Source organism: Carcharhinus amblyrhynchos, chromosome 11 (genome assembly GCF_965287045.1).
Source record: "Carcharhinus amblyrhynchos chromosome 11, sCarAmb.v2.hapA, whole genome shotgun sequence".
NCBI classification, from domain to species: domain Eukaryota; kingdom Metazoa; phylum Chordata; class Chondrichthyes; order Carcharhiniformes; family Carcharhinidae; genus Carcharhinus; species Carcharhinus amblyrhynchos.
This window is the reverse complement of record NC_137334.1, coordinates 59,985,017-60,012,128: the sequence shown is the minus strand read 5'-3', so window position 1 is coordinate 60,012,128 and position 27,112 is coordinate 59,985,017. Positions and strand designations below refer to the sequence as shown.

Below are 27,112 nucleotides of genomic sequence, written 5' to 3'. Positions count from 1 at the left end.
GTGTCATACTTTGCTTTATAATGCACTTGTGAGTGCCTCGGGATGTTTCAATATATATCTATAACCTATATCCTATGTATATTCTATCCCATAGGTAGGATGTAAGACTGGATGGAGAAGTGGCAGATGGACTTCAATCCGGATAAGCGTGTGGTGGTTCATTTTGGCAGGTCAAATGGGGCGAAGGAATATAATATTAAGGGTAAGACTCTTAGCAGTATGGAAGATCAGAAGGATCTTGGGGTCCGGGTGCATAGGACTCTCAAATCTGCTTTTCAGGTAGGAGATGTGGTTAAGAAGGTATATGGTGTACTGGCCTTCATCAATCGAGGAATTGAGTTTAGGAATCAGGAGATAATGCTGCAGCTGTCTAAGACCCTGGTCAGACTCCACTTTGAGTACTGTGCTCAATTCTGGTCACCTCATTATAGGGAGGATGTGGAAACCATTGAAAGGGTGCAGAGGAGATTTACAAGGATGTTGCCTGGATTGGGTGGTGTGCCTTATGAGGATAGGTTGAGAGAGCTCGGTCTTTTCTCCTTGGAGAGAAGGATGAGAGGTGACCTGATAGAAGTGTATAAGATGTTGAGAGGTATTGATCGGGTGGATTCTCAGAGGCTTTTTCCCAGGGCTGAAATGGCTGCCACAAGAAGACACAGGTTTAGGGTGCTGGGGAGTAGGTATAGAGGAGGTGTCAGGGGTAAGTTTTCCACTCAGGGTGGTGGGTGCGTGGAATCGGCTGCTGGCAATGGTGGTGGAAGCAGATTCGTTAGAGTCTTTTAAGAGACTTCTGGATGAGTACATGGGATTTAGTAGGATTGAGGGTTATAGGTAAGCCTAGTAGATAAAGATGTTCGGTGCAACTTGTGGGCCGAAGTGCCTGTTAGTGCTGTAGTTTTTCTATGTTCTATATTAAAGGTGCTTTATAAATGTATATCTACTTGTTGCAGTACAGAGTTTTATTCTCCATATACCGATGCCTCATTTGGAAGTGCTTGGTGTGAGTCTGGGTTTCCAAAATGGAAAAAACTCCATTCTCAGATCTCACAATTCGTTAAGCATAAAAAGCTGAAAAGAATTGTTTTAAAAAATAATGACATTCCTAGCCAAAAGTCCAAATCAAAGTGACATTATCAGAATTTGAGCTATACCAGTTAAAAACAATTCCAGGAAAATAACTTCTTACATAGTGCTATATGAATATGTCGCAGAAGATGAAAGTGCAAAATTATATTTCAAAGGGATTTTTGAATTATTAAAGGAGAAAACAGGGATATGTATTATAAAGATAGATAACAAAAGGATTATGCTTGGTGCACTACTCTAATCCTATTTTGTTTATCCACATTTTGGGCCTGATTTTACCATCACGTTGTGCACGTTTTCAGGTGCGAAAACTTGGTAAAGTCAGGCGTGAGGTGAATAGCGCGATCCATTCCTGCCTCCCCCTTTACCAAGGCCTTGGAGGCACCATCGGAGCTGCAAGATTTTTGCCATGTTAAGCCCTGCCCAGAGGCTTCTGCAGCACGATTTGGACTTGCTGATATTTTTTTCAGCCGGAGTGCATATGGGGGCGCCAGAGAATGGGTCTAAAAGCCTGATCTGAAACACTCCCACTTTCAAGTCCGCCCAGCACTTAGAATCAAAATGGTAAAGTAGGGCTGTTTGTAAGAAGCTCCATTGTTATTCCAGATAATTGATTTTAAGATCCTTTTCTTTGCCGTCAAATGTGGCCTCCTCCTTCTGAACTACTGTGATCTCCTCCGGGATTGGTTTTTGCACATTACCCATTCTTCTAGTACTGATGTACTTGTCCCTTGTCCCCTCTGGTTTACCATCAGCAGTTACTCTTCAAACAACTTCCATCCTCAGCACCTCTGCCTTATTGCCTCCATCCCACTTTCAAAAACTTCCCAAATATCTTTCTCCAGCCTTATTTTCAATCTCATCTAATTTATCTCTTTCACACTTCTGATCAATTAACATTTATCTTTGAAAGTGCTCCGGCATTCCCAACTTTGAGAAATTTCTTATAGAAATGTAAATTATTGAAGTTGTCACACAAAAATAACTCCAATTAGTCTTACAAGTGGAAATATTTACTCTACAACATTACCCCAATTTCAGTACCAAAGAAATCATATTTGACTTCATTCAGTATTAATATGAATGTTCACATTCATCATGGAAAAAGTGTAATGAGGTGTAAAGTAGTACAGGAAATCAGTAAAGGAAAATAGGCTAGTATTAATTCTTTTTATCGCTATAATAGATATTGGGTTTATGAATTTAATTGTCTATTTAAGATTAACCTTCACACTGTTCATGCAGATTACCAGTCAAAACATCTTCCTGAAGTACATCTTCTTGCCACCTAGTTTCACTGGTGTCTGAAATTTCGTAACCAAGGCTCCTGAAGACACGCTCACTTTCCTGCCACGTCTTTTGAAAATTCTTCAGCAATTCTTCCGGTGTGTTATCGGCTGATATATCTAATATCTGTCCTGAAATCACATCCTCATAGGTTGGTGGTGCATGCCTGGAATCAATGCCTGAAAACATTTCAGAGTGCTGTAGTCTGGTTCTGGAGCCAGTTGTTTCAGTTTCAAAATCATCCACGTGTGTGCTCTGCTTATTAATTGCATCAGGATACCGCATAGATTGTGTTGATGCCTTAATGCCTTCCTTGGCTTTCTGCGAATATTTAGATTTTTTCAGTGGTTTTCCATCTGCCTGGGGTTGTTCATGTTTTATAGGAATAGTCATTTGCCCAGAGCTGTCAAACACAGGTTTTATATCAAACATTGGGATGTCCTCAAACAGAGGTATTTTCCCAAAAGCATTGTCTTCACCATCAGTTCCTGACCTTTCGGTGGTTGTGACTGGTTCCTTTGGAAAGGAAATGGCTTGATATGGCACTTCAAATTTATGAACAAGTTCTGAAAGATCTACTTTAGGCATCTGAACATTTTGCTTGCTAACTGCAGATTCAGACTCCTCAGTATCAGAGCCCAAACGTTCTGGAATGTCTATGGGATCTTTACGCACATACACTTTGTTCTCTTCTGACCTTCGAGCCTCTTCAAACATTTCGGTTATATCCTTAACCGTAACGGATGTTACAGGAGATTCATGTTTCGGTAATAAATCCGCAACCGGCGTGTCAATCTTTAACTGCCGTCGAAGAGTTGCTGGAGAGGGTATAATTTCTGACCTCTTTTCCGCTACCTGAACGTGTGTAGACTGGGTAGATTGTGAAATGCCCTGTGACAATTTTGCTGTGGTATCTTTAAGTTTGGCAAGCTGATCGTAACGTTTACCCCTGGGTGGAGAGGATGATGTTGAAGATGTGCGAATTCTGGATGTTGGTGTGTCTGAGCTGCGCATCGGTAGTGGAGGTGTCGGAGTGGTTTCCCGTTGGACTGGAGATGGTGTACTGTATGCTTTATGAGAAAGTGGAGGAGAAGGAACAGTCCGAAGAGGTGATTCTGTGCGCCTTGCTGTAGACTCAATGGTGATGTAAGAAGGGGATGGTGATAACATTCTCTTCGCTGGAGACTGTGCTCTCTGCTCTGCAATTTCACTCAATTGTTGTTTTCTGATTTCACATGTTTGCTCCTCTACATTTCTTTTCCCTTGTTTATCTAATTTGCAAGAGCCAATGCTTATCTTGGATATCTTCTGTGATGGTGTACTACTACCAAATGTTTCTTTTTCAGGTTTTATACCAGATATCGAAATCAATGCTTTTTGTATTGATTCATCAAAATATGCAAGCTTTCGTAGTGCTTTCTGTTTAATCTGTGTGAGATCTTTTTTCATCGTTTGCAAATCATTCCCTTTGATAACCTTCATTGGAAATCCATGGCCATCTGTCAGCCACTTAGGAACATTCTCCAAAAAGGCTTTTAATGCATTTAGATCTATGTTGTCATTTGCCTTTTCAAACTGAATCAGTCGGAACAAAATATTTTGCAGTTCCTCACGCTTTCGGTAACTATCACTAATTTCTACATAATGTCTTTCCACACCTTTGTCAAATTCCTTTTCGTGCACTACAGTATTTCTACGCTCCTTGTTCTCCTGTTTTGTACTCTCTGTGTGAGCAGGGTCCAGCCCTTGCTTACTGCCTTCATATCTTACATAACAAGTCTGCTGATCTGTTGCCTGAAAGGATCCCTGTTCTGTTTTATGTTCAAGCTGATTTTCTGAAAAGAGCTTTTCCTTGCAGTCAAGCTGTTTTTGCACACGTACCTGTTCGCCTAAAGGCTTCTGATGAATGACAGTGAAATCAGTTTTCTCCTGATCTTGTTCACCTTGAAGTTTTGGAAATGCTTCTTTCTGGGCTTTAACATGATGCATCTGCATTTTTTCATTCTTCATTTCTTTGTATGTGGCCCTTTTTTCCTTCTTTTGCTGCACTTTCTGAATTTCTTTCGAATGAGCTCTATATGATTGTTGAATATGTTGTACTGCTTTCTTACTTTTTACCTGATCTTGTGCAATGTCAGTTGCAAGCGTTTGTGGACTAGTTGCCTTTTCAATGTGCTGATCCTTACCTACAGTGGCCGATAGGTGATATTCACCCAACTGATTATGCTGTTGAACAATAATGTTATGCTGCTCTTGTTTAGCCACAGCCACATGATTATTTTGTTTTAGTTGAAATTGCTTTGTGGCAGTTTTCTCCTGACTTTTGTTTTCTTCTGGTTTCAAAATCTGTGTTTGCTCCTTCTTTTCTGGCATCATTTGACCCCCTTTAGGTAGCTGAATAGTTTTAACCTTAAATTTCGGCGAATAAACTGATCGAGGCTTTACATGACTGGGCTGTTCTTGAGGCTTTGTGTGAAACTCCTTGTCTTGTTTAACGACTTCCAAGCCAATGTTTTTCACTGAATCTTTAAATGCGTTAAACACCTCTTCCTTATTACTGATTGCATCTGAGGACTGTTTTAAGATTTGGTGCAGTTGCTCTGAAGCAGCTACAACTGCCGACTGGGAGGACGAGCCTGAAGTGGATGCCAAAACCTCTGATGCTGTGGGCTGTGCTGGCTTTAGATGGACATGCTGCTCTGCAGTGCTGGACTCTTCTGGTTTTGGAGAAATCTGATCTTTTTCAACAGTGGACATGTTTTCTCTTCCCGTTACCTGACTAGCTGGGGAAGTCTGGTGACCAACAAGCGATTTAACATTCGGCAGAACTGAAGGCTTCGCTGTGAAACTATTTTCAGATCCTCCTTCAGTTGTGCTTTTTAACACTGCTGGAGCTTGCTTCCCTGTATTTACAGGCCAGGCCATTTTGGCTGCTTTACTTCTTTCCATTTCTTCTCTCTCCTTCCTGTATTTTTCCTCGGCTATCATTAAAGGCGTTTTAAATTTCCTGGTATAAGGCTTAGGTTGTGGTTTTACAGTTTCTGTCTTGGGTGAAGAATCTAGTGGCATAAAAGCTTTGTTGACAGCAGAAGGAGCTTGTGCTTGCTTTTTCTGTGTTGGCCTTTGAACAGGCCTTGCTACTGATTGCTGGGGTGGTGATTGTATAATCTGTGGACGTGTTGAATGCTGAACAGGCTCATGATGCTTCTCTTGTGTGAATTCATGTTGTTGCTGTTGAAGATCTTGCTTTGATAGTATGGAATCCTCTGCTATAATTACATTAGGTCTTGAAGTAAGTTGGAGGTCTTTCTTAGGTTGCTCTTTTTGTTTGTTGTATTCAAGATTTGGCATTTTTGGTGAGGATTGCAACTTTGATGCTTTATTAACAGGTTTCCTTTGTTGAGAAGGTGATTGGGGATGAGACGGTGGAATTAAATCAGACTGTGAAGGGGTTGGAGGAGGATGTCCTGCTATGAATATTTCCTGAGCCAGAGGTATTGTAGGACTGATAGGGGGAAGAGGAGGGGGTGGAGTAGGAAAAGGAGGAGGAGGGAGTTCCATTTCATACATCTCTGATTTTGGTGGTGGCGGTGGGAGAGGGAACATTTGACCATCTTCTTCGATATGTGAAGGAGGAGGAGAAAACAAGTGTTTACTATCAGAGGGGAGAGGAGCAGGTGGAGGTGGAGGGGGAGTTGTAAACTGAACCCCTGGCACACTCTTTTTGTCCATCTTTACGTGGCTGAATCCTTTCTTTTGAGCATTTTGAGTTTGAATGTCCATTTTGTTTGCAGATGTTCGTACTTTTTCAAATGAGGTAGTCCCGGGTTTGTTCTTAGACGCAAGTTCTTTATTTACCCTTTGACTAAGGTTGTCAGCAGTTTTATGCAATTCGTTACTTTTAATTTCCTGTTTACTTTTGCTATCATGTTCCATAATTGACTGGGACTGAACTGTTTGACTGGATACCTGTGCAACCTGCTGAACAGTACTGAGGCCCTGAGTGGATTGAGCGTTCATGGCTTGTGCAACTATTGTTTCAGCATCTGTAAAAATCTCAGTCTTTGGTATTTCAATAACCTCAGAAATTCTTGGTGACTGGAAAGAACTCTGACCACCTGCTGAGGCTGAAGTCTTCTTTTTAACTATCTGTCTGTCAGCTGAGCCAAAGGATTCTCTTACTTTGTGAGCATTGTATGCATCATCTGTGGACTTGATTCTGGTTGCTGGCACACTTTGTGCACCACTATGTTTGAATGTCCTCCTGATACTGTGCATATCTAAGCTTTTCTTCATGTCTTCTTTAACACCTTCATTTACGTTATATTGATGTTGCTTATCAATTGGCGAAAGCGATTGAACTTCCTTTTGTAGATCACTTTTCACTGAAGCGTCTCCTTTCATGTTAACTTTTTTAATACCCTCATGTTTTGTCTGTATTGTCTTAACACCTTTTGTAATACCCACCCTACCTTGCTCTTGAGTTGTTACAAGAGATTTTATGGAACCTTTATGGCCAAAGTCTTCTGCAATTTGTTTCTGGCTTTCTTGGTGGATTTGATTTTGAACAGTTCCTGTTCCACTATACTGAGGTTGAACCCACTGTTCTGATGGTAGATTTTGGATAGAAGCTTCCACATCATCTTTATCACTCATTGTATATAGCATTTTCTTTTCAGAAGCTGTTTCCATTATATTCGTCAATGAGGATTGAAGGTCAGTTCCCATGCTCAACTCCTTTTCAGCTTGCTCCCTTTTGCTTCGTGTTTCATCTGAACATTTTGAAATACTTTGGAGGTCGCCACGTACCACACCTTCCTCGACCACTTCAGTGTTGGTATTTATTGACTTTCCCAGAGACTCTCTCATGCCTTTGATATCTCCTGAAATTACTTCAAACTTTTCAGTATGTTTCTTCTGAGATTTTGCTTCTTCAAGAGATTTGAGAGTTGCAGATAGATTGCCACGTATGACTTCTTCCTTTTCTACCACTGTGGGTTGATTTATGGCCTGATTGAGTGAATACAAGGCTGCTCTTAAATCGCCTCGTACAATTTCTTCTTTCTCTACACAGGCAGATACATTTTGCTGTTCAGCCATAAAATTCAGCACTGCATTTTGGACATCACCAGATAGAATTTCAGATTCTGCAACTGTCCGTTCAATCTGTGTTTGCTGCTGCTTCAGCTTTTGTTTGGTACCCTCAACATCGCCATGTATTATTTCCTCAGACTTCTGCTGTTCCATGGCATTTTCATCAATCCCTTGTTGAAGTAGTTTAAGGTAGTCCAAAGCTCCCGATTCAATACAAGTTGTGTAAAACTGAACGTTGCCTTTTTCAGTGTCACTTACTGTAACTTTCTGAGCAAGTTCACTGTCCTGAGACGTAGTTATTAGCTTATCGATTGTGGCTTTTATATCACTTTTTGGTACTTCATCTTGCTGAATTTTCACGTCATCTGGTCTATTGAGAAGAGAATAAACTGTCATCTTAACATTCCCTTTCTCACTCTCTTGAATCAGAATCCCCTTTTTTGCAGAGCTGTCACGACTTAAAAGATTGCTGATAACTTGTTGAACATCACAACCGATGATTTCTTCTTTTTCAATGTTAATATCTGTTGTCTTTTTCAGAAGTTGTGCTGTTGTCAAATGAACGTTACCTTTTTCGTTGGGGTCTACAGTAATTCCCTTCTCGGTAGACTCCTTTTTGGATAGTAACTCCATCATTATTTTTTGGAGATCTCCTCTGACAATCTGTTCTTTCTGTACCTCCGGGGATGTTTGGTTCAGAAGTTGATATTTTGCCATTCTGACATCCCCAACCTCATCAGCTTCAATGAGGATTCCTTGGGATTTAAGAAGTTTGCAGTCATAGAGTGACTTAAGTGTTTCCTCAATACTTTTCCCTATTATTTCTGGCTTTTCCACTGCACTTTCATTGAATTGATGCAAAGATGTAGTTTCAAAAAGCCAGGTCGTAGTTTTAACATCCACCTGTGGAATTTCTTCTTGAAGTATTTTTAGATTTGCATCATTCACTTCCTTTGTGCTCTTCAAAGGTTGCTTTTCAAAAAGCCAAATGGCCTGTTTTACATCTCCTGTTTGTATGTCTTCTCGTCCGACTGTCTCAATCTTTTCATATTCTGCATCTTCTCCTTTTATCTCATCAATGGTATGTGATTCAAAAAGCCAAGTGGCAGTCCTTACGTTGCCATGCTGGATTTCACTGACACTGACTGTTCTGACATACTTTTGATCACGATCTGACTCAAATAGTTGGGTACTTGATCTCACATTACCTCCTTGTACATCAGAAACAGTTTTGAGGATTACCTTCTCATCATCTGTAATTTTGTCCAGTGGCTGTGTTTCGAATCTCCAACGTGCAGAAGTGACATCACCTTTTTGAATATCCTCCTGTGTCACAGCTTTGATGACATATACCTCATCAGTATCTTTAATCAAATCCAATGGCTTAGTTTCAAACAGCCACCTGGTGCCCCGCACATCTCCACTAATCACTTCCTCCTTCCGAACAGTTGTTACTTCATGATAACATCCTTCCTTATCTTTGATGGCATATAGTGGCTGAGTTTCAAACAACATTGTGTAGTTCTTAACATCTCCTTTTTCTACTTGTTCCATACTAAACTTATTGAGATCTGTACTCTCTGAAGAGTCTTCCTTAATCTGATCCAACGAGTAAGTCTCAAAAATGAAACGTCCTTTCTCAACATCCCCACCCTGAACATCTGTGATTGTGCGGAGAACTGCTTGCTCTTCAATATTTTCTTTGATAGTGTCTATTGGACGATTTTCAAAAAGCCAAGTGCAATTAATAACGTTGCCTTTCTGGATATCTTCTGCTGTCATTGATTTAATTTTTTTCAACATCTCTTCTGAACTGGAGTTTATCAGATCAAGAGACTTATTTTCAAAGATCCACTTCTTACGAGATACATCCCCTGATTGTATATCAATTTTAGTTACCTGCCTAAATTCTTCCTTCTCTCCTCGTATATCTCCTAGAGGTTCAGTCTCAAACAGGAAGCAGGCCATTCGCACATCACTTCCCTGGATGTCTTCCCGCTGTACTGTACGCATGGTCAGAATTGTTTCTGAATGATCCTTTATCGCATCTAAAGGCTGAGTTTCAAATAACCAAGTGCATGTTTTTACATCTCCTTTCTGAATCTCATCAACTTCATTTTTAATATCTACTTTTTCATAGAGAGCATCCATTGGCTGTGTCTCAAACAACCATCTGCATGTCTGTACATCTCCCTTAATATCATCATGTTGCTTTGTAATAATTTCCTCATCTTCTATGTTGCTAAAATACTTGATGGCATCAAGTGGTTGCGTTTCAAAGAGCCACTTTGCAGTTTTCACATCACCAGATTGTATTTCCTCTTTGGATATACCCTTGATGATTTGAAACTTTTGAATACTTTCGTCAAATTGATCGATAGGTGTTGTCTCAAACATCCATCTACAGGTTCGAACATCACCCCTTACAATTTCTTCTCTCCTCACTGTTTTAACCTCGTGATAGTGTCCAGCACTATCCTGAACAGCGTAGAGAGGAGTTGTTTCAAATAAGGTTCTGTTTGACATTACAGCACCACTGGTAACACCATCCACTTGAATCTTTTTATAGTCATCGGTGTGACTTAAATCCATTGTTTCAAACATCTGTCTGTGATTGTTGACATCACCTTTTGTGATTTCCTCCAGCTGAATTGTTTTGGTATATTTTTCTTTCTCCTCCCCAATCATCTCAAGAGGTTGGGTCTCAAAAAGCCATGTCTGGTGTCTCACATCCCCTTTTTCCTCTTCTGAAGCAACCACACGTTTAAGTTTTCCAACATCTGGGCTGTCCTTTAAGATGTCCATGGGAACGGTCTCAAACAAGTGTTTTGTTGAACGCACATCACCCCCTATTATTTCTTCAGCTTCGATCGGTCTTGCATTATCATTGTCTTTCAGCGAGTCAAACGGTTGGGTTTCAAACATCCAGCATTGTCGACTAACATCAGCACCTTGTATTTCTTCTTTATGCGAGACTGAAGTGTCTGTTTCTAACTGTTCTTTGATGCTGTCTAAGGAATGTGTTTCAAATAACCATTTAGCTCTGTTCACACCACCTTCATTAACTTCCTCCCTAGAGATCCCACATACAACCTTTATATTTGAAACATCCTTATGAATCATATCTAATGGTTTTGTCTCAAACAGCCAGAGTGCAGTTCTTACATCTCCCCTTTCAATCTCCTCTCTTTTGACAGTTTTGATTTCCAGCACTTGACCAGACTGACCCCTAATAACATAGAGGGGTTGAGTTTCAAATAACTTTGTTGTCTTCTTCACATTTCCTTTAATTTCTTCAACTTCAGTTTTCAGATGCAGGAAGTTTGTTTCATCCACTGAATCCAAGTGCCCAAGTGTATCCAGGGACTGAGTTTCAAATAAATATCTTGCCGTTTTAACATCCCCAGCAGTAATGTCTTTAGTGGTTGACGTTTCTATTGCTTGCTCATCCTCTTGGTGAATCTTATTCATTGAATCCAGCGGCTGTGTTTCAAACAACCAGGTGGCAGTGCGGACATCTCCTCTTGCTAACTCAGGGATCTTACCAACGGTTTCTATAGATTCAGGAGAACTTACACCAAGTGTGTCCATAGCTTGTGTCTCAAACATCCATGCTGTGTACTTCACGTCACCGCCTGCTATCAATTCCTGTTGTGAAATGCATTTTGTATCGCTTTGCTCAGGGGATTCATCCTTGATAGAATCTAACGGTTGAGTCTCAAACATCCAGCGCATGGACTGTACCTCTCCTTTAAGGATCTCATCCCATTCTAAATACTCTCTTTCTGGGCTCATACATTTCTGGGGGCTCGGGCCAGTGTGTTCAAAGACATACTTAGCTTGTTGTACATCTCCCATTACATCATTATTTTTAGTTTCATTTGTCACAATCTCATTGATCTCTTGTATAAATTCTTTTTCCAGGTTCCTTCTCATCTCTGGATTGATATGTTTACACAAACGCTTGAGCTCATAAAGATTTCTCTGCTTTGAATACAGGTCTTTGGGAATGATATGTTTTGTTGAAGGAAGAGGGAGTTCGGGAGATTGCGAGAAATAAGTTATTTCTGATGGTTCATTCAGTAAATCTGGTGGTGGAGGAGGGAACTCTTCAATGCTTCCACAGTTACTGGAACTGACAGAAACTGAAGCAGCGGTACTGGCTATGTCTCGTAATGATGTAGCTTCAGAAATCTTGCATGCTGTGGTGGAGATGTTGGAAGTAGAAACAACAGGAGGCCACTGCATCTCTTGGAAGTTATGCTCTGTCTTAATGGAAAAGTCAATAATCATGTTGAACTAGGCATAGTTTTTGTTGCTGTTTCTGAACATAACAGTCTGTTTCACACCAGTCTTCATGCAATGCAAGGTCAACACCCCATCTTCATTATATTCCAGCAAACATTCTATTTCAATGTCAATGCAATTTTGACAAATAAATGGAAAACTGTTTAGTAATATTATTTTGTTTCCTCAAATTCTTCTCTGCTGCAGATTTTAAGGATTGGTTTCATTATCTGACAGTTGTGATAATTAAGGAAACCATGTGGTGTTAAAGTGATTTCTTACCTTATTTGTTTTCTTCAACATATCCTTAATTTCTTCATAACGGTTCCTTTTCATCCCTAATTGTATGACTTAGTGAAACAAAAATACTTTACATCGGTGGGGGGGGAGCAGAAATGATGAAAGGGGTTGTAATATTTTACAAGATGATAGGAAGTGGAAAAGATAATGATGTGCAGCAGAGAAAAGAAATGTTAAAGAATTAGAAAAAAAACAGATATAAAGTTAGAAAAAGTACACTTTTCCAGTTGAAGGCTCTGCATTTCAAATGTGCATTTCTTGCATTTATAAGTGTCGTCAGTAAGCAAACAATGTTAATGGTCATTGCTGTCAACGTGCACACATTCAAGAACGATAGACACCTTAATCTTTTTGGTGGTGTTTGTCGCCATTTGGGTCGGCTGGGCTGTTTTTTCAAATTGCTGTTTTAACATCTGAGTGGAAACTTTTGGCTTTTCATCTTCAGTCACTCCATCCACTGTTCAAACAGAAAAGAAATATATGAAAAATATTCCTGAACTAGAAAGAGAAAGCAAAATGCAAACTCCCACAAACTCCCATGTGATGCACCATGTTTGTTCTGTCTTTCTTTCAATAAAATCTCTTCCCAGATACCTTCAATGCCCCTTACAGATAACCTGCCAGCAACCAAACTTGAATTGGAGAAACTGGCTTTTCAGTCTTTATTTGAAGCTTTACTCAAAAATCAACACACACTCCCAGGTGCAAGATGCTGTATATACTTAAGAAAGACATCAGAAGTGAAATTTATAATCCTCTCTCTTAAGTAACGTTCCCCCCTCCCACCACACCCTCTCCCTCTCCACCACCCAACCCACACACCACACAACCCACTACTGCCATCACACATCAGTATACATAATATCAATGTTATCTCTAGGGTCACCTTCATTCATTGAAACATAGAAAATAGAAATAGTTGGCCATTTGGCCCTTCAAACCTGCTCCGCCACTCATTTTCATCGTGGTTGATCCCGCCTTCCCCTCATATCCCATGATCCCTTTAGCCCCAAGAGCTATATCTAATTTCTTCTTGAAATCACATAACGTGTGTCCTTTGGTTCTCGACCCATCCATCTCTGGGAACAATTTCTCCCTGTCGACTTCATCCAAACGCCTTACAATTTTGAAGCCCTCTATCAAAACTGCTCTCAACGCTGTCTTTTCTGAAGAGAACAGTCCTACTTCTGTAATCTCAGCCTCAATATCCAGTCCTTTCACTTCTGCTATGCACAGTATCATCCAGCAAAGGATGGAATAAACTAAACGATTTTGTGTATCTGTACCAGCATCTTGAGAAGGAAGGCCTGTATTAATTAGGACCAAGCTTTGGCTGTTAATCTCTAATTAATTTAATATGAGTTTCAATTGTGAGTGCTTTGTAACTGCTGGAGCTCAAAGTAATTTAAGTTGAAGCATATGACAAAAACAGTGCTGTGGTGCTTATCATGTACAGAATTATATCACTTACCACTGAAATTATTCAGGTGATTTTCAAAGTTGCCCACCATATTTGACAGATGAGTATTCTGTTCCACAACAGAGGCCTGTAGAAACACATCAGGTTTACTTATATGGAATCCATTAGAATGCAGTGAAACACATCAAATATAGAACAATCATTTGTCTCGATATCCCAGCCATTTTGAACTGTCACTAGCTAAAAGGAAGTCTCATTTTTAAAGTAATACTGTATTTTACTAAATGAATTCACTGAATTTCTGGAGATTTAGCTCGCAAATCTCTAACAAACTACTGCTGAAAATCTGAAACAGAAACAGAAAATTCCAGAAACATTCAGCAGATCTGGCAGCTTCTGTGAATAAAGGAACAAAGACAATAGGTGGCACTTATCTTGACATATCTACACATAGAGGGGAGACTGGTTGTGTGTCAGGAACCTGTTTAAATCAGTAGTGGGCTTTGTTGGGTTCTAACTCAGCCATAGCATTACTGTTCCACTTCTGGGTTAGCCGACCTTTAAAGGAGTGGGAAGAATGGCATACCAAATCTGTCGAAGGAAGTGTTTCCATTTAAAGGGACCCCAGCAGGAGTCAGAATTGCTGAATAGTATATTCAGTCCTGAAGCTTTGCCAACCACAGAAGTGGAAAGGAAACTTCAGAAGGCTGAACTCCAGACTTCTGATTCTTCCTGGAGGTCTTAATTGAGGGACTAAAATGAGTTGGTGTTTTCCAAGGAAAAGTCCAGCAACTCAAACCAAGCTGGCATGAATGGAAGTGATCAAGTGTGGCAACAAGGAGCCAGAACAAAACTGGAGTCAACGGGAATCAAGGGAGAAACTCACCACTGGTTCCCAGCACAAAGGAAGATGGTTTTGTGATTTGCTGGAAATCAATCATCTCAGGACACTGTTCCTCAGTGTAGTGTTCCTGGCTCAGCCATCTTCAGCTGCTTCATCAATGACCTTCCCTTTATCATGAGGTCAGAAGTTGAGATGTATGCGCAGTGTTCTATATCATTAATGACTCTTCAGATACAAGGGATAGGCAACAAAAACAATGGTCTAGCCAGTGATGCCCACATCCCATGAAATAATAATTTTTAAAAATCAATCCATATCCATTTACAGCAAGAGTTGGATAACATTCCAAACTGGGATGTTAAGAGTCAAGTAACATTTACGCCATATAATTGCCAGGCAATGACCACTTCCAACAAGAGAGAATCTAACCATCTTTCCTTGAGATTCAATGTCAATACCATTGCTGAATTCCCCCACTATCAACATCTTGGGTTCACTATTGACCAGAAACTGAACCAGATTCACCATATAAATACTATGGCTACAAGAGCAGGCCAGATGATGGGAATTCTGCAGAGACTAACTCATCTCCTGACTCCCCAAACCCTCTCCACCATCTACAAGGCACAAATCAAGAGTGCGGTGGAATAATCTCTACCTGCCTGGAAGGCAGAAGCTTCAACAACACTCAAGAAGCTTGACATGATCCAGGACAAAACTGTCCACTTGACTGGCACCTCAGCTACCACCTTAAGTATTCCTTTTCTCTACTGGCAGCAGTGTGGATCATTTACAAGATGCATTGTAGCAACTCACCAAGTCTCTTTCCAAATCCATGACCTATGCCACCTAGAAGGGAAGGGCAACACCACCTGCAAGTTCCTCTCCAAACCACACACCAGTCTGATTTGGAACGAAATTACCATTCCTTCACTGATGCTAGGTCAAAATCCTGGTACTCCCTCCCTAGCACTGTAGATGTATCTACAGCACATGAACTGCAGTGATTCAAGAAGCTGGTTCACCACCACCTTCTCAAGGGCACTGTAAGAAGTCTCACAACTGGTTAAAGTCCAACAGGTTTATTTGGAATCATGAGCTTTTGGAGTACTGCTCCTACATCAGATAATCTGGCATTATGGGACTTCTCACTGTGCCCGCCCCAATCCAAAACTGATATCTCCACATTATGGCTCTCAAGAGCAATTAATGGTGAAGAGAAATGCTGGTCAAAAAGTGAGGAGCAAGAGTGTGGAGGTTGAAGGACCACAGGATGGAAGAAAAGATAAGGTGTGTGCTATGACACACTCAGGTACCAGCCCCACACTCTGACTTGCCAAGGGTTGGTGGGGGGTAGCAGGGGAGGTTCTGTCAGTGATAGCCACTGACAATGTGTGTTCATCTGCTCCACTGGGAAGAAGATCTTGTGCCAGAGGTAATGAGTTGTTCTAAAAGTCTGAAAGTCCTGTGGAGCAGTATACTTCTCCAATCCCTGGCACTGTTCCTCTCTCTGGAGTTCTATATGTCCTCGTACTGCAGGGAGGGAAAGGGGAAAGCTATGAGTGTTATGAGGAGAGACATTTGTGGAGGGTAGCTGTGAGGCATGGCTGCATGTAGACATAGGATAAGGATGACTGTGGATGTTGGCTGCTCAGATGGAGTCATGAGGAAGTATCTGAAGAGAGAGTGATATGGAAACCTGCAAAATGCAGGGTATTTTGGGAAAATCAGCAAGTCAGGCTTGAAAATATTGTTGCTCCCTACCTTTCCAACCTTCCTGACGTTCTTGGAACTCTTGCAGCACTGAATCCAGGTCCAAGGGATTATATACCTACTGCTCACTTCTGACAAATTTACTGGAGTTCTATAAGGATGTGTCTAGGGCGGTGGATAGAGGAGAGCCGGTGGATGTGGTCTTTCTTGATTTTCAGAAGGCGTTTGACAAGGTACCTCACAAGAGGTTATTGCAGAAGGTCAGGGGACATGGAGTTGGGGGTAGGGTGTTAACGTGGATAGAGGATTGGTTGTCAAATAGGAGGCAGAGAGTGGGGGTCAATGGGTGCTATTCGGATTGGTGGATGGTGACTAGTGGAGTGTGCCAGGGGTCGGTACTGGGGCCTCAGCTATTTACCATTTATATAGATGATCTGGAGGAGGGAACCAAGTGTAGGGTGTCGAAATTTGCTGATGACACCAAGATTGGTGGAACGGCAAACTGTGCGGAGGGTGTGGAGAGTCTACAGAAGGATCTAGATAGGCTTGGCGAATGGGCCAGGAAATGGCAAATGGAATTTAATGTTGGCAAGTGTGAGGTTGTCCACTTTGGTATGCATAATGGTAGGAAGGATTATTACTTACGTGGCGAAAAACTGCAGCAGGCGACGGTGCAGAGGGACCTCGGGGTCCTTGCGCATGAGTCGCAAGAACCAGCTTGCAGGTGCAGCAGGTGGTCAGGAAGGCGAATGGGATGCTGGCCTTCATAGCGAGGGGGATTGAATATAAAAGTAGGGCGGTCTTGCTGCGGCTGTATAGGGCATTGGTGAGGCCGCAGCTGGAGTACTGTGTGCAGTTTTGGGCGCCGTACTTACGCAAGGATATTTTGGCCTTGGAGGGAGTGCAGAGGAGGTTTACTAGGCTGATGCCGGAGTTGAGGGGGTTGAGCTATGAGGAGAGGCTGAATAAATTAGGCTTGTACTCGTTAGAGTTTAGAAGAATGAGGGGAGATCTCATTGAGACGTATAAGATGATGAATGGGATGGATAGGATAGAGGTGGAGAGACTCTTCCCGCTCAGAAAGGACAGTAGGACTAGGGGGCACAGCCTCAAGATAAAGGGGGTGCGGTTTAGAACGGAGTTGAGGAGGAACTTCTTCACTCAAAGGGTGGTGAATCTCTGGAATTCTCTGCCCGTTGAAGTGGTGGAGGCTACCTCGCTAAATATTTTTAAGACGTGGGTTGATGGGTTTTTGATAAGAGAGGGGATTAAGGGTTATGGGGAGAGGGCGGGAATGTGGAACTGAGCCACGACAGATCAGCCATGATCTTATTGAATGGCGGGGCAGGCTCGAAGGGCTAGATGGCCTACTCCTGCTCCTATTTCTTATGTTCTTATGTTGGCCACCTCCATCAATGCCTGCATGGTTTGAGAGACTGGTTTCTTCCTCCCATCCTGGGGAAACATCACCTCACTACACTTCCTTGGATACCTCAGCAGATGCTCCAGATAAGAATCAGGGAAAGACTCAGGACAGGTTTACCAGGTCTCTTTTCCATTTGTATGACTGTTTCAATTTCAGGAATCCATACCCAATTGAATCTTTCTGACCCAAGCCAAAGTTCCTTAAATATAAATCCTTGCATTAACAGATTTGGTGCACCATCCCAGCTGTCCTCTTTGAGTGGTCAGGAAACCTGGAAGCAGGATAGTAATGCCATGGTTCAGTTAAAGCGCCATGGCAAAGCTCTTTGCAGATCCCAAAGGTTCCTGACCCGCCACAGGTCCCGTCTTGTCAGGCGGGGCTATTGAGTGAAAATGACACCCATTTACTCTATTTCTTGCTGCCAGGTACACTGAGTATTTTCCACATTTTCTGTTTTTATTTCAAGCTATTCGGGTGGCATGGTGGCACAGTGATTAGCATTGCTGTCTCACAGTGCCAGGGACCTGTGTACGATTCTCAGCTTGGGTCACTGTCGTGGAGTCTGTATGTTCTCCCCATGTTTCCTCCGGGTATTCCAGTTTCCTCCCACAGTCCAAAAGATGTGCTGGTTAGGTGCATTGACCATGCTAAATTCTCCCACAGTGTACCCAAATAGGCGCTGGAGAGTGGCGACTAGGGGATCTTCAGACTAACTTCATTGCGGTGTTAATGTAAGCCTACTTGTGACACTAAAAAATAAACTTAAACTAGTTATACAGTTTCACTCAAAAACATTGGGCAAGATTTTCTGGTCAATCCTGTTGATCATCAGGTGTGGCCAACAGTGCCCCTCCCCCACCCCACAACTTTGCTGTGGGTACCCCTGTGGCGGAAGCTCCGAACAAGGGGATACCCCGCTGACAGTGGCGGGACCAGAAGATCCTGTCACCAGCAATGGCAGGCTTTCTCCGTCACTGCAAAACACACCACAGAGGGGCCAACCGAAGTGAAAAAACTTTGGAAAACATTTCATCTAATCAATAACATTCAGCATTAAAGACAGAACCAAGTAGAAGAGGACTTAAGTTTAAATAATTTTATCCAACAGTTATATCGCACTTATTACCGTTTCCATCTTGTAGGATAAATGTTGTTCAGCTGTTGATGGCGGACCATTTGCCTGATCGGTTTTTTTGGTACAGCTGCTCACTTTAACTTTGCTGGTGCTTGTCACATCCTGAAATAAGCAGTGTAACATGTAACATTAAGAAAATATCTTAATGTCCATAAAGAAGTTTCTATTCAACACATTGGTCCAAAAGGCCCTGCTTTGTATTACAATCAATAGCGCCAACTAAATAAAATTTAAAAAGTCAAATAACTTATTTTATGCAAGAATAGGGCAATTATGTATAAAATATGCACAAATGCAGTTCATTAAAGATATGTAGAGAATTACTGCATTTGACTCACCTTCCATGCAAGTATTTCTATGACAGCAGGGATTAGTGAACTTATTCAACATTTCTTTGTGTTATGAATGTGAACTTTATAAGATTGCTATGTTTTAAAACTGTCTGTTTAATTTCAGGAAAAATGGAAAAATGAAGAGAGTCACATGATCTGTTATTAGTTCTGCTTGGCAACAGGTTTGGTTTCTATAGGGACAGAGAGGCACAGAGTGAGAATTACTGAAAGCAAAATATAAAATGTTCGCACTTGAAACAAAGGCAAGAGCAGCCGTGCTAATTGTAGATAGACTTTCAGTCTTAAAATTTTTGGACACAAGAGAGAATGAGGTCTCAGAGAGAGAAATAAAGGCTGCAGTTGGTGCTGTCAGCAGAGAGAGTAATGCTGTAAGTTTCTGTGAGCTACCAAGCAGAAACACAGTAGGAAAGACAATCTCTGGCCCATAGAGATGCATCCCATGGCAACCTATGGAATCTGGAATGTTTGCCTTGGCATTATGGGGCATTGCAGGGAAGGAGAGGGGGAAGAAAAATAGGCAGGTAGTCAGTTTGGAATATCTCTGAAAAGTGGGATGCCTTTCAACAATCACTCAAAACTACAACTTGGCAAAATGGGGACAAGTGAACCAACTGAAAGCTAGCAATGATATTGGACTGGTTCCTTTAAAACTACATTCTGTGGAGAATGGGAAATAAAGTCGAATTGTGGATGGAGGAGGGAGGTTCAGATGTGATAAAAAAACAAATTAAAAGGAGACGTTTTCTGGTTTTGGGTATTAGTTGCCCTCTAAATAGTGTTTAGTCACTGTTGCTTTTAGTTTGTTTGCTACAGGTCTTACACTTGAAATCCTGTGTGATCCTTTCAGTTGGTCACTGGGAATTCAAATATCTTGTCGAAGGTTAGTCTCTATGGGATTGTAACATTTGCATTAGGAAAATAGGTGAATCCTCTCAGGGAGACACTGAACTGAGAAAGAAGATCTAATATGACCTGCAATTATACACCATGTTTTTTAAGTGAGGGGAGGTGATTATTTCCAGTACAAGCCTCATCAAAGCTCCAGAATAAATGCAAACAAGTTTAAATGTAGATTTATCACAACTCAATCAGTACTCAGCCAGATTTGGTGAGTAAATTGGATAAAACCCAAAAGTAGGCAGAGGAGTCACGATACACAATTAATCTGTCAGTTCCAACACTGCCGTCTCATTTAATTGAGTGCAGCATGCAACCAACCTAGGGTATGTATGCCTAATTAAGAAGTGCAAAAATCTTGAGAAGTTGCCACAAAATCCAGCTAGCCTGCATTACTTAAAGCAAGGCTGCACTTCTTAAACAGAAGGTGAGTTTTGGCTGGAGCAGGTGCTGGTGTTCACACACAAGTGTCCTTGATCTTCGAAAGGCACAGGAATGGTACAACATGGCAGAGAGTGGGTTTCAATAGGATCTCCAACAAATTGGATGCCTTGTTGCAGGAGGGTACTAGAATGAGTTAAGTCTCCCATGCACTGGGAACCAGGAGGACCTCCAAGACAAACTCTGAGAAGGCAATGGAGCCATGGCGATCAATGCCAGCAGTGTAGCCCTGAGAATTCTGGATGCAGTGCCAAAGTAAGTTCAATGGCCTCACACAAGCGATGAAAGTCAGTAATGCCTGTTCAAATGACACATTCCACACCCAGACCACAATGCTCAATGCTCCACATCCCCATTTCATGTCTACCATCCGTCTCCGCTAATCATGATTCAAACCGAGCAATCCTGAGTCTCTCCTACCTTAAAATACTTAATACCATTGAAAGACTCACAGTCACAATCCACACCTTGCATTTATTGCCAGCTATTTAACCAAGACAGCCAAACAGTAATCAAACAACTTAGGCGGGATTTTATGGCCTTGCTTGGACGAGACCGGAAATTCCCGTTTGAGGTCAATGGAGATTTTCGTTGTTGGACCCTCGCCCACTCCAATTCTGGGCTGGCAAGGTGGTAGAGTTCCGGCCATTGCATCTCACTCACTGACACATTGCTTCTCTGTCTCTTCAGGACAAGGTAATAGGAAAATGGAGGCATCAGCAGGGGATAGACATGACTGAGTCCTCTGCTCAGGGGAGAAGACAGTGCCTGCCATCATGGGAGCAGCCATATTCAGCAATGGGGATCAAAGAGTCGAAGAAGATGGTATGCTCACACTTAATCCTCATCTCACATCTCATTTCCCACTTATACCATAATCTTATCTCATTGAGAAGCTGTGGAGAGTGTAAGCCTACACTTCTTCCTCTGCCCTTTCCTCTTACTGCAACTGAGTTTTTGCCGAGCCTTTTGTCACCAGGAAATATGGAGAGCTTGGCTGAAAGCTACATGGATATATATTATAATATTATTTCTACAAGGTACTTTAAAAATGCAGATTTTCATATTCATATGATTTATTTGTCTGTTCATCTATAACACAGAAATTTTAATGATTGTTACTAAGCCACTTTATTGCTGATTTGCTTCTGTTGGTCTCTAGGGTTTTTTTAATTTTCAAATGTTAAAATAAGGTTGTGTCAGGAGATAGTTTGGGAAGCACTGATGCAAGAATTACTATCTTCCTCCTAACATTTATTTTTTAATAGTTCAACAATCTGAGAAAGTACATTAGCCTACTGTATTCCACAGTGTGCCAATTTACATATATTACCATTTCAAACAGTAGGTTTCTGAAAATAATAGAAATCGCAATTTCATCTGGGCAGTTGAAATACAAACAGCATGCAAATTATCCTTGGGCTTTCAAAGAACCTTTAATTTGATCATCTTGGGGAACAAAAGCTACTTTGCTTAAGCTCAGGTCCACCATTTGCAGTTATTTAAATAGATCCCAAGGAAGCACTTAGACTCAATATTTCATAATTGTCCTCCTTTGGGGTTTCATAATGAGAGTGCAAAGCAGCAGTGTTCAAATAATAGGGCAATAGAAGATCGGTGATATTTGGACCAAGACATGCATACTTAATTTAGTCTGCATTTTAAAGTAATACTTACACAAAAGCCTACATCAATTTGGGAAAGAGAGAATTCAAGTTGGTTGAAACGTAGGAGATTTTCTCCCATTCAAGAGCTAATTGCGCCAACTTTCAGGCCTTATAGGGGGCCTTTTGGCTAAGATCAGGCGTGGCTTTGCTGTCCTGCACTTTGTTGAGGTCATGAGGTTGCATTGAGGCTTCATTTGAAGCAATTGTTTAAAGCAGCATTTAGGTCTTTTAGATAAGATGCAAATGAGGGGAGGAGGTGGTACAATGCCTGCTCCAATCAGCTTGGATCATGTAGATCAAGCCCAAGACAGGAAGTGGTGTGCCTGTCTTGTCAGCTTGGATCGGGAATGTCTTGCTTGTTGAGACTTTGAATTTGACTTTGATTGGATTGAATTGGATATAAACAAAAAAAATACTGAGACCTTACAGAATTACAGGTTGGCAGGTTTACATAAGCACTTTGCAGTTTAGAATTACAAAACACACAGAAAGAAGCCATTTGGCCAATCATGTTCATGCCAGCTCTCTGCAAGAGCAAATCAGCCAATTCCACTCCTAACTCTTCCCCTTTAGCCCCACAGATGTTGCTGATTGGGTATTTAACTATCAGTATTTGGAAGACCCAATCACACCTCCCTCCAACCTACGTCCAGGCAATGCATTCCACATCCTAACAACTCATTGCATAAAAAAAATTAAGTTGCCCTTGCTTCTTTTGCCAGCCACCATCAATTGGTGTACTTTATTCAACTTTGGACAGCATGGCACAGTGGTTAGCACTGCTGCCTCACAGTGCCAGGGACTCAGGTTCGATTCCCAGCTTGGGTCACTGTGTGTGTGGAGTTTGCACATTCTCCTCATGTCTGTGTGGGTTTCCTCCAGGTGCTCCAGTTTCCTCCCATGGTCCAAAGATGTGTGGGTTAGGTGGATGGGCCATGCTAATTTGGCCCTTAGTATCAGGGGAGACTAGCTAGGGTAAATGCATGGTATTATGGGGATAGGGCCTGGGTGGGATTGTGGTCGATGCAGACTTGATGGGTCCAATGGCCTCCTTCTGCACTGTAAGATTCTATGATTTAATCCTTCCATCAATGGAAAGGGTTTCTCTCTATGCTGAGCCTCCACCTGCATGGTTTTGAGCACCTCCATCAAATCCTCCCTCAATCTTTTCTTCTCAAAGGTGAACCACCACACTTTATCTTCATAACTGAAATCTCTCATCTCTAGACCCATTCTTGAACTTTTTCCTACAGCGCTCAGTGTTTCATCATGACGCTTTGAAGCGATGCAATATTGATGCAAAAATGCCAAAGCAGCGGATGAGTCTCCTTTCACAACTTGTCTTTCCAGGTTCATTAGGGAAACAGGTGGCACTTAAAATGCATCAACTTCCACACAGGTTTCAAAGGAAATTTGCACGCTCTGAATTCCATGCTCCACCCTTAGGCTAAGTATCACTGGCCATGCAATCGGTTCCTGGCTATTCAGACTAAACCACTAGATGGAGTACAAGATCAGTCTGGGTTGGCACTTAGGTTATTACTCCCTCCCAGTGAAGCAACAGTGTGACCTTCAGTTGGATTTCTTAAAGGATTGTTAGATGAATATGAATTAAAACAGTGAACATGAATCAGCTTCCACTTATCTTGAATGCACTGCATTGGAACTTGAGTGCACAACTATTCTGCCTGATAGCTCCAGGAAAAGTGGAGCAGAAGTATGATTTTGGCAAATTGAGATAAACAATTGAACGTGGATTTTTTTTTGAAACTTATGATTTGTTTTTAAACTTCCAGACATCAAACTAGAACTGGGCATGAGATTATTGTTGTGATATTTGGGCCAAGACATGCATAATTAATTTCGTCTGCATTTTGAAATAATACTTAGACAAAAGCCTACATCAATTTGAGAAGGTAAGAAGTAGAGTTGGCTGAAACATAAGAGATTTTCTCCAATTCAAGAACTGGTTGCCCCAATACTGAAGCCTTACAGAATTACAGGTTGGTAGATTTACATAGCACTTTGCAGTTTAGAATTACAAAATGCACAGAGAGAGACCATTTGGCCAATCATGTCCATTGTAAAAAGTCTCACAACACCAGGTTAAAGTCGAACAGGTTTATTTGGTAGCAAAAGCCACTAGCTTTCGGAAGGCTTGCTGCCCCTTCGTCAGGTGAGTTCTCTGCAAGAGCAACACTGCCATGTTTCAAATTAGAAAACCTCACACCAATGCTGCACTGGTACTGACAGTCACATGCCTACGGTTCATCTGATTCAAATAAGGATATCAATCAGACACATTCTTCATCACCTTTTATTTGCCTTTCATTCCTCCAAGTACAATAATTCCATCTAGTTTCCATCTCACTTCTGATGCCATGTCCAAAAGTGCTACTCTCAGTTCTTGCCCTTACGAGCATCTAGTCTTTATCCCTCTTTTTAGTCCAGTCATTAGTGAAATTGTATTTTTAGTTAGCTTAGAGATGATTGCCCACAAACAGTATATTGCCTTTGAGCTGATTTTTATGATAATCTGCCTGAGTCAGGCATTGTGGTTTCTTTCTATATGATAAAGATCCTATGATGAAATTAAAAATGACAGAGACCTTGTTAGTAGCTGCGTCGCTTAAAAGGTGGGTTTTCAAATCGAGAGGATAAGGAGGGTGGAGAATGGAAGCATAGCCCTGGTGCCAACTTCCCAGCTCTCTCAGCTACTTCCCTAAAAGGGTGGACAGGCTCAGGCCTGTACTTTGTCAAAGGCAGACATGTAAATGATGTGGGGCAGTATCCCTGTCCCTCCCTACAACTCATTATACTGACAGTTTAAAGGAAGGTTATCCAGTCTATACAGTCCTACTCCACCTCTGCTTTTTGTTGTCCCCAGTTACATGGGCCCGCCCCTCTGTGATCTTACTCTCACATTCTCCACACAGTCTGTACATCACTAACAATTGCTGCTAGTCTCTCCCCTGCAACTTTCAATGCAGCAATCATGGCTCCAGACCTGGGTATGGTGAGAAAAATTTGTAAGAGATGATGTGACGAGACAATTAGTCAAAATCAGGCCAAATTGAAAGAGGGAAAGGAAGTAAAACTGAAATGAATATATATTGTAAGGCAATAAAAAGGAATGAAGGTCTAGCTCAGGGGTGACAACAACTGGACTAGCAGGCAGTACATAAGAAACAGGAGTAAACCCAGAACACAGATAATGTCTGGGGTCAGCGAAGGATGATCCAAATACATTTGAAAATGAGGAAGTTCATTGATGTGAAACTCTGACTGATCCAGGAGGCTAGCTGCTGAGCTCTTCTTCAGAACAGGAGCTTGGTGTCATTTTCCCCCATTTTAGCTTCCATTTTGTTTCTCAGTGCATTATGGTTTATTTTGCTGCCCTCAGATCTAAAGGAATTTTGCTTCAGGTTCCAGCAGAATTCTTGAGTCAGCTGCAGGGGGATTTTTATCTTTGCTGGGAACAAATTCCCAAATCTTTCCAGGACTCCAGAATTTCCATGGTTGACATTAACTTAGTTTCAGAATTGGGGATTTTACTGATGATTGCACAATGTTCAGGCCTATTCATAGCCCCTTAGGCACTGAAGCAATCCCTGCCAGCGTGCAGCAAGAACTCGACATGCAGGCTCGGGCTGTTAAGTGACGAGTAACATTCATGCCATGTAAGTGCCAGGTGATAGGGCATCTTTCAAAGAATTAATGCTCTCACTTTAATATTCAATGACACAACCATCAACATCTTGGAAATTAATTACCATTGATCAGAAACATATCACAGCCAACCATGATTGGGTGGCACAATGGTTAGCACTGCTAGCTCACAACGCCAGGAGCCCAGGTTCAATTCCTCGCATCACTGTCTGTGTGGATTAGTTTAGATGGGCATTTTGGTTGGCATGGACTAGTTTGGGCCAAAGGGCCTGTCTCCATGCCATAGATTCTATGATTCCATGATTCTATTGGGAGAGTCAATGCTAAAGGGAAACATCAGATGCAATCCCAATACAACTGCCAGGATCATGTTCCTTGCATTTTTGTGGTCTTTGGACCTTCTTTGAGTGGTTCTTTGATGCCAAGTGAAGAATTTTTGATTTTCAAGATAACACATTTCCTTACACCTTAGATAGTACAATCTATGCTGAGAGAGTCATGCTCTCTCTCACACACACATACATGTACACACAACACACACACAAAGACAAGAGTCAGTAAATGTTGAATTTGCACTTACTCAGTATTGTACTAACGTACCACATTGATTATGTTCCCAAGTCTCTGGTATGGGGTTGCAATGCACAACCTGAAAGCTAATAGCGATACCACCAAAGGTCCAAATGGGTAATAATTTCAGGACCTTAATAAAAGTCGAATTACTTTCACGATTTTAAAACATAACCTAACAGCAGTTATATCAGTTGAAGTATGCAGCCCACATCGACAAGCCCAAGTTCCATAAATGCGACGAATTACCTGTACGGATTGCTGCTGGAAGTGAGCAACAGCGCTATGTGATTCAAACTGTTTCTTCACGCTTGCTAGACCTCCAGGCAAGGTTCGAGCTTCTTCTTCTGCAGCCTGACAGGATAATGGCAAAAAAAATTACACTATTGGAAATCCCTTTGATAACAAAAATGCTGCTAAATCCTGAGAATCTCAATATTACTGACCCTCACAATTTGATTGTTTTAGCAGTGTTATTTGTAAAATAATGTTGAATAAGACTGTACATCACAATTTGTTTGACTATGTACAAAATCCTATTTTAGTTCATCCAAACTGGATTTGTGAATAAAAGATTCCAACCTGGGACCTCAGAAGTTCAATTCTCTAACTATATGGGAAGGGAAGAGAAGAAAAAGAGAGAATAGACAGACAAAGGAGGGAAAAGTTTTTTTTTAATTCTGAACCTGGTAATCTGAAATATTTTGCATTATGGTTAATCAATTTGAATGCAAACATTCACTTGGCTTCGTCAGCAATGGCTTATTGCTAAAAAAATTGCTAAATATAATGCAAGTTTATTGACTGCAGATTATTGATCAACACTTTTAATACAAGGTGGCAGGATGGCACAGTGGTTAGCACTGCTGTCTCACAGCACTGGGGATCCAGATTCAATTCCGGCCTCAGGTGGAGTTTAGACT

At 41.4% G+C, this 27,112-nt stretch overlaps 1 protein-coding gene across 5 annotated transcripts in view; it reads right to left on the bottom strand.

Moving 5' to 3' along the window:
• Positions 1–27,112, bottom strand: part of xirp2b (xin actin binding repeat containing 2b) — a 122,488-nt gene that overhangs the window by 10,105 nt on the left and 85,271 nt on the right. For 4 of the 5 annotated variants that reach the window (XM_080199196.1, XM_080199199.1, XM_080199198.1 and 1 more), the window contains 5 exons: positions 26,439–26,543; positions 18,584–18,694; positions 13,526–13,601; positions 12,396–12,511; positions 2,313–11,736 (listed from right to left, as the gene is read on the bottom strand). In XM_080199196.1, coding sequence (XP_080055322.1) covers positions 2,313–11,736; positions 12,396–12,511; positions 13,526–13,601; positions 18,584–18,694; positions 26,439–26,543 — 9,832 coding nt within the window. The remainder of the gene's footprint in view (positions 1–2,312; positions 11,737–12,395; positions 12,512–13,525; positions 13,602–18,583; positions 18,695–26,438; positions 26,544–27,112) is intronic. The other variant, XM_080199197.1, reaches the window with a different exon arrangement.